This window comes from Saccostrea cucullata, unplaced genomic scaffold (genome assembly GCF_032062105.1).
Source record: "Saccostrea cucullata isolate Sc308-1 unplaced genomic scaffold, CSIRO_AGI_Scuc_v1 ctg28, whole genome shotgun sequence".
NCBI classification, from domain to species: domain Eukaryota; kingdom Metazoa; phylum Mollusca; class Bivalvia; order Ostreida; family Ostreidae; genus Saccostrea; species Saccostrea cuccullata.
Window position 1 is genome coordinate 27,887 of NW_026939565.1, and position 10,764 is coordinate 38,650.

Genomic DNA, 10,764 nt, shown 5'->3' on the forward strand with positions numbered 1-10,764 from the left:
GAGCAAACACGGAACTCTAAAAACACCAGAGGTTTGATCAGGTCTCATGGAGGATTGAGCATCCCGTGCAGACCGGTCACACCCGCCGTATGTTCCTTGTCATGATCGATAAAACGGATTATCTGTGGACAATTATTCAATGTGGGCTGACAACTAGTATAAAAACCGTCTGTCAGCATTCGACCTGATTGTTCTTGCTGACCAAATATCAACTTGTGTTTGTCAATAACTTACCTCATTTTAGACATTGTCCGTACGTTAATCATGTTCTTGGGTATCGAATTAATTGCTAGACATTAATCCCATTTGCAGGTGCTATGGGTATATTGCTACATTTATAGGAGTAGTTGATAATTGAAAACTTTTTTTCATCATATTTGAAAGTATTTTAACAAATTCTGCTTCATAGGAATATAAAAATACGTGTGCTAATAACTGGACGCAATTGGCACCCACTGGAATTCCGACAGATTGTTGGAAGATGTTATCTATAAAAACCATATAGATATTGTCAATAAGAAACTTAAACTTCTTTTAAATGTTAACTTCAGAATACCTGTGTGTACAATTAGAATGTTTAACCAAATAATTTTGCAAATAACTAATGACAAGGTATGTAACTTACGAGTTCCATTTTATTGAAAAAGCAGCTGTTAGATGTAAAAAGTCTTCAGTGGTTTAAGGGGCTAAATAAAGTGTTGAAAAGTCGAATGTTTTTATGCTATTGATTTAGGTAAAATTATATGGTTTCAATTCTTTTGATTTTGAATGTTTAATAGAGTTTAGATTAACCCTGATTAACACCACGTCTCCAATACATGTACATTTGTACATGTATATTGTTGTTCGGTATTCCTGACGTTTTTTCATCATGTATATATGCCACCCAAAGTGAAAATATGACAGAAGCAAAACAATTCCTCATCCCCCCTAACCCCCCCCCCCCCCCGCCTTACGGCGATTCCAAGAAAACAGAATCTTTCATTTTCTTTGAGGATGAAAACAAAATATTTTGGAGGAATATTCGACTTTAATTCTACCAACTAGGGATAATTCAACTACGACGGGCCAAATTATACTCATAATTTCACATCGCTCACCTGCATGAGCACATGGGCTTGCTAAAAACACAAATCAGCTCAGTATTGAAAAGTTTACTTGTTGGGGGAGGTGAGATTTGAATTTTCTATTACTTGAGAACGTCACTAAATCAATAAATCATACATGTATAACTTTGCCATACTTGAAAAGAAGAATTTTAAAAAGTTTTCCAACATCTTACTTGATCTCCCATTGTGACCCCCCCCCCGGGGGGGGGGCATTATTTGAATAAATTTAAATCTTCACTAATTGCAGATGCTTACATGCCAATTTGACTAAAGAAAACTTTTCAGTTCTGGAGAAGATCTTTTCTTGTGTATTCTTATGCAAATCTTTGATCCCTCATTCTGGCCCCATCCTAACCCATAATTCATAATTTGAACAAACCTGAATCTAAACCACAAGAGGATGCTTCCATTAGTTCATTAGTTTTATACAAAAAAAAATTACTTATCATGGAATTGGTGTTCTCCAGAAAATATTTAAATACATTTTAGTATACTAAGTATATTCCTATGTAAATATTGATCCCATATTATGTCCCCACCCTACCCCCAAAAATTCTGATTTGAACACTCTTGAAACTACACTGACACATGCATGCCCGAATCACAATATTCGAAGCAAAGTAATTGTGACGTCATAATCAACAAACTCATTGTAACGTCACAAATAGTTTGTGTGTTTTTAGATGCAGTCATTGCCTTTGGGTTTTGTAAAGATCATGGGTCTGTTTCAGAGTTGCTTTGCCAAAAATAACAAAGTGGGCGTAATGACGGAAGAGATGGAGGCATACGAAAAAGTACGACGAACAATGGTTACAGAGGAAGTAACAAAAAAGAAAGGCGGTGTGGCCTTTGATCTCACCTTCGTTTCAGAGGAAACCCCAAAGATGCCTCCACCCAGATTGCTTGAAAACAAAAAAGAGGATTTTGAGAAATGGAGAGGTAGGTGTACAGGTATATTCATTCAATGAGGTTATATCGACTAAAACTTTTTTGCCCAATGTATACTAGGTATCAGTTTGCTCCAATTATTGGGAATGCAAATGTTTTTGACTAGGAAAAAGTATCAGTATCTGTACCAATTTGAAATTTAAAAATTTTATATGTATTTGATTATCTTTATGTTTGACAGAATCTCAGGAAAAAGCCCAGATCGAGAAACAGGAGCGGGCACAGCAGAACAGAGAGGAAGCCCGTATCCAGAAAGAGATTGAAGTGGCTCACAAGGAGATGGAGAGGCTGGAGAAAAATGTCAACATCGATATCACTCCCGAATAAATTGGACTCTTGTTCATTGACTAAATTTTTAATTTACACAATGCTTTAATCTGTAATTTTGAACATTGGAACCAAAGAGGGGACACCCGAGCTCTTTATTTGCTCTGATTGGCTTTTAATTTCACATTTTTCGTTTTTGGCTTCATGATGTTATAAAATTTTCAATTCGCAATGTGAGCCTTGGAGACAGATCTGAGACTAGCATTGTGATACAAAATTTAACTATTCCAAAATGTTCACGTCTTTCGGAACTTTGGCCCTACAAATACCCATTCCGTCAGGGATCAGGAATGGGTATTACGTTGGAACACCCATCCCGTCAGTGATCAGGGATGGGGGTTCCTCGTCAAAAATTTTTAAATTATAAATGAAACATCCATTTAGAGATCTCCAAAAGCTCCGTTGTCCTCTCTTTTCAAAAAACTGGTATTCAAAGGTTTAATAAACCATTTATTTGCAAACATATTAATCGTGTTTTCTTATTTTTGTGAACAAAATGTGTATACATGATTGTACACTTTTTGCACTAAACTGAAGCATAAATGGGACAGAAAACGTTATAATGTGTTATTTTTTAGCAGTACTGAGGTACTTATGCTATGGCTTGCAAAATCAATCGTTTTCCTAGCTTTTGAAGAACTACTCTATTCAAATAAATACAAAATCATCAAGTGTGTTGAATCTTTTAATGATATAAATTTTATATTAATTTTATATTTCCACACTCTTTGTAAAAAAAAGGTACTGATCCAAAAATAAAATACTGAGTATTTGGAGGCAACGTAAACAAATCAAATCTCTACATCTAATATATTTTAAAAATCGTCAAAAAATCAGGTACCTCTTTGAATGAGAAGAGATGGGGCTTTCATATTTCACATGAACATTATCTGTGGCAATACCTTTCCAAATATGTTATGATTTTTAACCCCGTGACCTTGACGTTTGACCCACTTTCAAACATTTTAACATTACTTCAAAATCATAACTTTTGAAAGAAAAATTAATAGTAGGGTTTTTATATTGTACATGTATATTACCTGTGAAGGGCCTTTCTAATATGTTGTTCATTGGCGGATCCAGAGGGGGGGTTCCGGGGGTTGGAACCCCCCCTTTATTTTTTGCCAAGACGTGGAGAGAGAGAGAGAGAGAGAGAGAGAGAGAGAGAGAGAGAGAGAGAGAGAGAGAGAGAGAGAGAGAGAGAGAGAAAGAAGGGGGATAAAACGTTTTCCGAGAATAAATATTTGTACGTCTAACTTAAATATGTATTTAATAGATAGATTCTCACACATTTAGTTTTTCCATTCACCTTCACTATTACTTTTTATGAGTGAATGGTAGAAAATATTCTACTTATTTTTATATATCTTATATGATATGTAAAATGCGAGGTTAAATTTGATATTAGATTCCCGCGATCTTAATTTGGCTGTACCGTTTTTTAATTAAATCTTTGGAAGGAACTAAACATTTAATTCTTTCTTTTATACCCACCCCCAAAAACATTTTCAAATTTTTAAAGAAAATTCATTGTACTCTTCGGAAATGCTGCAAATCCATTCAATTTTAAGGCTTCAGTAGTTCAGTAGTGTTAATTTTTTTTATTCGGACTGAGGGTACCTTTTCAAAGAAAAAAGGATCGACCTAGAACAAAGATATTATTTTCCACAATCTTATATTTTTCCATACGTGTGTGTGTGAATCTTTGCTTGAGAGTGTGTAGGGGGGGGGGGGGTTAGAGGGAAACAACCCTGGAACCCCCCTTTCAAAAATTGCTGGATCCGCCCCTGTTGTTTTTCCATATAACTTTTGGTTGAGAAAAGATAAGGTTTTCACATTTTTGAAAATTGCACTACATATGACAAGATGTTTCCGAACCGGCTATGAATTTTGGCCCCCCTACCTTCATATCTGACCTAATTTTCAAAGATTTAACTTTGGTGATTAGTTTTGAATGACAAATGATAGGACATTCAGATTTGACAATATATGTCATCAAGGACCTATATACTAATACACATACATGTATAGGTCCCTGATGTCATAAATAATCATGGTATCTCACCCATTGAGATACCAAAAGCGCGGGGGGGGGCACGATTCTTTATTATTTCCATATATTTTGTTTCATAACAGTCAAGGACAGATTATTTTAATATTTTCATAATTATCAAGCCTAGCATTATTTTTCATTTTTCCGGAAATTTAAGTATTGCAATAAATCATTTTATTATTATGTGGCGTAAATGCACTTCCTGTTGTTTTGACACAGATAAAACTTGCTGGATCTGGAAGTGCGTATTGGACTATTTAGTTTGTGAAGACCTTGATCCATTACGTTTGAATTTTAAAATTTTTGTGTTTCTTCACAAAATTTGCGCTATTGCAAAAAGATGCGCCGCTCTGTGTTCAGACTACAGAAACTGAAGCCTCAAAAAGCGGTTAACTCAAATGTCCTTGGACATCATGTTTGCAGCTTTCACACTTCATGTACACGCCAAAGGGTTTTAACTCTGGATACCATGAATCCGTATGTCAAAAATATGGAGTATGCTGTCCGAGGACCCATTGTAATACGGGCAGGAGAAATCGAGGCGGAGTTAAAAAGTGTAAATATTGAAATGTTGCATAACCATAAAAGAAGAGACGAAACTTCAAAAAGATTCTATTATCACCTAAAACTAACCCTTTTTTTTTTGAAAAAGAAAGATTAAGTAAACTCTGACTGGTCTCGTGTATTTTTCTATGCTTAGATATTTCCATCCCAGTTTAAGCTGTCTAAATATACATTGCTTTCCTGTTATCTGAACACCTCTAAGTTATTTTCCTTTTATAATGCACTCTTTATCATTTTTCAGATCTTTATAATAAATCAATATTGTATGTACAATCAAAAAACACAACACTTAAATATATAACATTATCACTAAATATTTTGTTGTTGAAAATATGCTGGTACTTTTTTTTTAAATGAAAAATTTACTAAATCTTTTCATAATCTTGCATTTCAGGGTGTCATAAAGGATTTCAAGGATGTTATAAGGGCAAATATTGGGGATTGTCATGCAACTGGTCAAAGGCCATTAACTTTCCTTAGGCAGGTAATTCATTGTTTAATTACATAGATTGTTTTTTGTGTGTGTTTGTGTGTTTTTTTTTTGCAACTTAAAGGAAGATTATGATCTGCTACAAAAAGTTCATTTTTTGGCTACATTTCTTAGAATCTAATAAAATTTTTCCTCTACAAGATGATCATTGTAATGCTTTGCAGGTTGTAGCCCTGTGTACAGACCCTGACCATTTGATGAGGAACCCAGAGTACCCAGATGATGCTAAGGAGAGGGCTAGAAGAATCTTAAATGACTGTGGGGGAAACAGCATAGGTAATCTCTTTATTGATCACAAAATTATTTTTAATTCAACAAGAAAAAGTGGGGGAAAAATCATGTTGATGAATAGAACTTAGAAGAATGGGAAAAAATTGTTTTAATGTAAAAGTGTAAATGTTTAGGTGCCTACAGTGACAGTGCTGGTGTGAGGGTGATTCGAGAAGACATTGCTAAATACATCAAAGAGAGAGATGGACACCCCTCTAATCCTGATGACATTTTCTTATGTACAGGAGCAAGTGATGGCATAAAGGTTTGCAGTATTAGGTTTTGTATAGAAATGCAAGGTTAAAAATAGTGACAGGGAATATGAAAAGGCGAGTGCTTATTAAATATCATTTATTGTTGATAAGTTTTGAAGAACAAAAAAACCCCAAGATATTTCTTTGTTTTTTGATCATTTGTTTACCTTCCAAGTAAGACAATAGGTGTCAATGCTGTATAGTCTTTTTCGTAAAAAAAAAATCACCAGGTACTTTGAAGTAATATTGCAATTCCTCTAATTCTAGACAATAATGAAACTATTGATGACTGGGAAAGATGGAGCAGAGAGGGCAGGAGTTATGATTCCTATCCCTCAGTATCCACTATATACTGCCACAATAGCTGAATATAATGCCTATCCAGTAAGTATTCATTGCACACTGCCACAATAGCAGAATAATGAGTGTCTACTAAGTAGGTAACTTAAACATATTACAATCCCTAGAGTTAAGTAGCTGCTATATTGTACAACATTTTTCAAAAGATGTCATAAAAATAGATAGAAAATTAGTTTGAATTCTTAATTTTCAACATTTCCTTGACTGAACTAATTAAAACCTACATTGAATGTCTCTTTATATTAACTGTTTTGTTTCCTTCTGTTTTAGATCAATTATTACCTAGATGAAGATAATGCTTGGTCATTACATGCATCAGAACTCAGAAGATCTCTTAACGAGGCTCGTAAACACTGTATACCAAGAGCACTAGTCATCATCAACCCAGGCAACCCTACTGGTAGGCTGATAATAAATACAGTAAAACCTCACTATCTCTAACACCTATTTCTTGAATATCAAGAGGTTTTGAAGTCCCAGGCTTTTCTTGAGTATTTTACCCTGGATATCTGGAATCCTCAGATACACACCTCCATCAAATTTGAGATAATGAGGTTTGATTGCTTATATATATGTACTATCAGGATGAACTATGAAGTTATAAAAGAACAAAAAAAACCCTTGTGTTGTTTAATGCATTATTTATTTGTGCTTAATATTGGTATATTTGTGTAAATTTGACTACAGGTCAAGTTTTATCCAGAGCAAATATTGAAGAAATTATCAAGTTTGCCAAGGAGGAGAATCTCTTTTTGATGGCCGATGAGGTATATAATTTCCCAGACTAACTGAAAGATATCAACAGCTACTTTTATCATACATTGTAAAAGCACTTAAAATCAAAAAATGGGAGTTCATTTGATCAGAATGTTAAAAAATGAAAAAAAAATTTTAAGGGGATGAAAATATAAAATGTTCTATTTTCTTTCACTGTACCAGTAAATTTCTATCAGGAGCATTTAATAATGTATGTAAAAATAAAGAAAAAGCAAGTTTTTAAGACACTTTGACATTTTTCCAGGTATACCAGCACAATGTGTATGCAGAAGAGTCAACTTTCCACTCGTTTAAGAAAGTCCTGATGGAGATGGGGCCAGAATACAAGGACATGGAGCTGGCCTCCTTCATGTCCACCTCTAAAGGTTTCATGGGAGAGTAAGTTGTCAATAGTAAAAATTAAAAAAAGATACACTGTAAATGTATATTCATTGATGTATTAAAAATGTCATTTTTCAAAATAGTTCAAAATTAAATTTTAAAAATTCACAATCTGTGATGCATTATTATGTCATTTTCCCACATCTCTAAATACCCTTATTTACAAGAGTAAGTATGTGTAATAGATTTACATGTATATGCTTTTCATATTCTTCTGATTACAGATATTAATCTGTAAGATTTACATCTTTATTCCATTATTTTTCTTTTACACCTAATTTCATTGATTACTATTATATTTTACACACAAACAATCATCTATCATGTATACATTTAATGGTCAGCATTTCATTTCAGATGTGGATTCAGGGGAGGTTACTGTGAGGTCATTAATCTGGAGCCTCCAGTCAAGGCCATGCAGGTCAAGTCCATCTCAGCTAAACTCTGCTCCTCGGTGTCAGGCCAGGTATAACAGGGTTCTGAAATTTAGATGCACAGATATATGACATGTAAATAATTATAAAATAAATATTATAAAAAAAGACATATTTCTTCTTCATTAGATTACAATTCGTTAAGGCAACTGGGTGGACATAATGTTTTTATTAACTTTACACTGAAAAATAAGTTTTAATAGTAAGTTGGCATGGAATGTTCAAATTTTAGAACTCATTTTTTCCATCAAACAAGATCCAAATCACATAAAGTGATTTTTAATTCCTCCAGGTTGCCATGGATGTAGTAGTGAACCCCCCAAAACCAGGAGAGCCATCTTATGACCTTTTCATGAAGGTTAGTCCCAAAATCTATCATTCTATCAAAGCAGGGCAGATTTTTATCATACTGGTTATATTGTGACTCAGCAAGCCATTATCCAATTAAGTTCACCTATGCAATTTTAACAGGAGAAGAACCTTGTGTTGGGTCAGTTAAAACAGAAGGCTGGACTGGTGGCTGAGACCTTTAACTCTATGGAGAGGCTGTCTTGTAACCCAGTACAGGGGGCTATGTATGCCTTCCCCCAGATTTACATGCCAGAAGCGGCCAAAGAGGCCGCAAAGGTAAGACTTCCATGTATAATAGAGATTAGGCTCTGGGACCCATAAAAGTTAGACAAGCTCACTTTTGACCTCAGTCTCACTTTTCCACTATTCATTCCTTTGGTAAAAGTTAGACTGAAATCTAAAGTGAGATCATCTTAGTTTGATGGTCCCCTGGCCAGAGGTGAGGTCAAGGTCAGAGAACTTAAAATTATTGATTTAGGGTGAGGTAATGACAACAATGATGGCAAAGGGATCTGAAATGTACATTGATCCTGATTTCCTCCTTGGTTTTGTTGTAATTACAATAATATAAAAGATAAACACCTTTCAAAGATTCTGAGATTAATGAATTGTTTAAAAAGTAGGGACAGAGTTGTGGAATAGATTTACACCTGTAATTTCACATAATTCTGTTTTTTTCTGACAATATATTTTTTTTTTTTTGTAGAAAAGAGGAATATCCCCTGATGCCTTGTACTGTTTTGACTTGTTGGAAAGCACAGGAATCTGTGTTGTACCTGGATCAGGATTTGGACAAAAACCAGGAACCTTTCACTTCAGGTAATTTTCAGAATTTGAAAAATGAAGATGCTATGCTGGATAGAATTCTTAAAATAATAAGTTCTGAATCTTTTTGCATCATTACTGTACTCATAACTTTACTTACTTATTTACATGTAGTTCCTAGAATTGAAGTTTTGTTCTTTATTTCCACCCTGGTGTCACCATTACTTGAATATTTTACTTCTGATATATTTCAGGACAACCATACTTCCTCCTGTTGACAAACTTAAAGAAATGATGGAACGTTTCAAGAAATTCCATACTGGTTTTATGCAGAAGTATAAATAAGAGTTACAAATAAAAGATTGCCCTGTGTGATGTTCATAAGATATCAGTCAGTAAAATTCTAAGGTCTGCTATGATTGTCACAGCTGTTAAAGAATGCATTTGTAATTTTCTATATATTTGTGCATGTGTCATGCAGAGTACTGTAAAATATTTTATAGAAATAAGTCTTTAACATTGATGCTTTATTTTGTATTAAATGTTATGGAAATGTTATCAGTGTGAAATGTGTGAATTATCTGATATATGGTATAAATATTGGGGATAATGTGAATCTCTTTACCAGATTTTTTTTTTTTTTAATTATACAAAAGTTATCCTCATAATATCAGTCTTGATTTTTTTTCTTTATGTAAATTTCACCATTTTTTATTCAAATATTAGTGCTGTTTAATACTAAATTATATTGTTTAATTCTACAAGTATACATACTTACCGGTACATTTTTAAAGTAACAAATATACATTGTAGTTACAATGACAGTCATCTTAAAAAATTGTTTGGTAACCCTCTCCTGACCGACTGGCTAAAAATGGTCCGACTTGAAACGTTTTAACCTCCTTGAAACAATTTTTTTTATGTACTCTGGAAAATATATTTTAAAAATTTAGCATTAGAATTGAAATTTTCTGAGAAAAATGGTTTTCTCACCTTTCTACTGACCTTATTTTATTATCCTGAGTCAGAAGAGGGCAAGCAAACATTATTTTAAAGCTGGCCTTACCTTTTTATTCTTAAATGTACAATCCTTGCCAACATAATAAAATATATGTATGTGGCCTAAATATAGTCAGATTTATATTAAGTGGATTAAAAAAAACATGACAATGAAGACATTACACTTATTGAAGTAATTTTGATGCTCTTGAACCATGTTCAGTCATTGTTATTATTTGTATTCTAGTTTATAGAAAATAAAAAAAAAATGGCAAAAAATGGCTTTTTGTCGTAAACAGAATTTGCATAATGTATTTTTTATATTAAATGCATAATTTATTGTGTGATAAAAAATAATAAAAAAGATTGTGTATGTCATTTGCTAAAAAATAATTGTAGGGAATGTACAAGGATTGTGTATCATTTTATTATGTATTTTTTTTGTTGCCACTTTTGAGGATTGCAAAGCTTTCTCACATTTATGATATCTTAGACTAGTGAATTCCCATGTGTATTAAATATGCAGATAATATTTGCCTAGTCATACAGATATCACTTGGCCTCACGAGTCTGCCACACATTTTAAGCACATTGTCTTTTGTGGAAACTTCTAATAAACGCTGATAAATTTGATTTTTTTGTTGTTGTAGTTTTTATACCCCCCCAAACGAAGTTTGGGGGG

The 10,764-nt window shown here is 33.4% G+C and overlaps 2 protein-coding genes across 2 annotated transcripts; both read left to right on the forward strand.

Annotated features, from left to right (window-relative positions):
• Window positions 1–1,809: 1,809 nt before the first annotated feature.
• Window positions 1,810–2,879, forward strand: LOC134253236 (uncharacterized). The gene is made up of 2 exons (XM_062735753.1): window positions 1,810–2,048; window positions 2,239–2,879. Exons 1-2 carry the CDS (start codon window positions 1,826–1,828, stop codon window positions 2,382–2,384), a joined length of 369 nt encoding a protein of 122 aa, XP_062591737.1. The 5' UTR covers window positions 1,810–1,825; the 3' UTR covers window positions 2,385–2,879.
• Window positions 2,880–4,628: 1,749 nt separating this feature from the next.
• On the forward strand, window positions 4,629–10,715 carry LOC134253274 (alanine aminotransferase 1-like). Its single transcript, XM_062735789.1, has 13 exons — window positions 4,629–4,993; window positions 5,396–5,485; window positions 5,656–5,767; window positions 5,896–6,026; window positions 6,283–6,399; window positions 6,646–6,775; window positions 7,063–7,142; window positions 7,397–7,530; window positions 7,891–7,999; window positions 8,260–8,325; window positions 8,439–8,594; window positions 9,025–9,137; window positions 9,338–10,715. Exons 1-13 carry the CDS (start codon window positions 4,778–4,780, stop codon window positions 9,426–9,428), a joined length of 1,545 nt encoding a protein of 514 aa, XP_062591773.1. The 5' UTR covers window positions 4,629–4,777; the 3' UTR covers window positions 9,429–10,715.
• The last annotated feature ends 49 nt before the right edge of the window (window positions 10,716–10,764 follow it).

Excerpts from the sequence above, each read along its gene's own strand:
- LOC134253236 (XM_062735753.1), top strand. The coding sequence starts at position 1,826 with ATGGGTCTGTTTCAGAGTTGCTTTGCCAAAAATAACAAAGTGGGCGTA. Across the intron at positions 2,049-2,238 it reads GGATTTTGAGAAATGGAGAG|AATCTCAGGAAAAAGCCCAG; the intron begins GTAGGTGTACAG and ends TATGTTTGACAG.
- LOC134253274 (XM_062735789.1), top strand. The coding sequence starts at position 4,778 with ATGCGCCGCTCTGTGTTCAGACTACAGAAACTGAAGCCTCAAAAAGCG. Across the intron at positions 6,776-7,062 it reads CAACCCAGGCAACCCTACTG|GTCAAGTTTTATCCAGAGCA; the intron begins GTAGGCTGATAA and ends ATTTGACTACAG. Across the intron at positions 7,531-7,890 it reads TCTAAAGGTTTCATGGGAGA|ATGTGGATTCAGGGGAGGTT; the intron begins GTAAGTTGTCAA and ends ATTTCATTTCAG.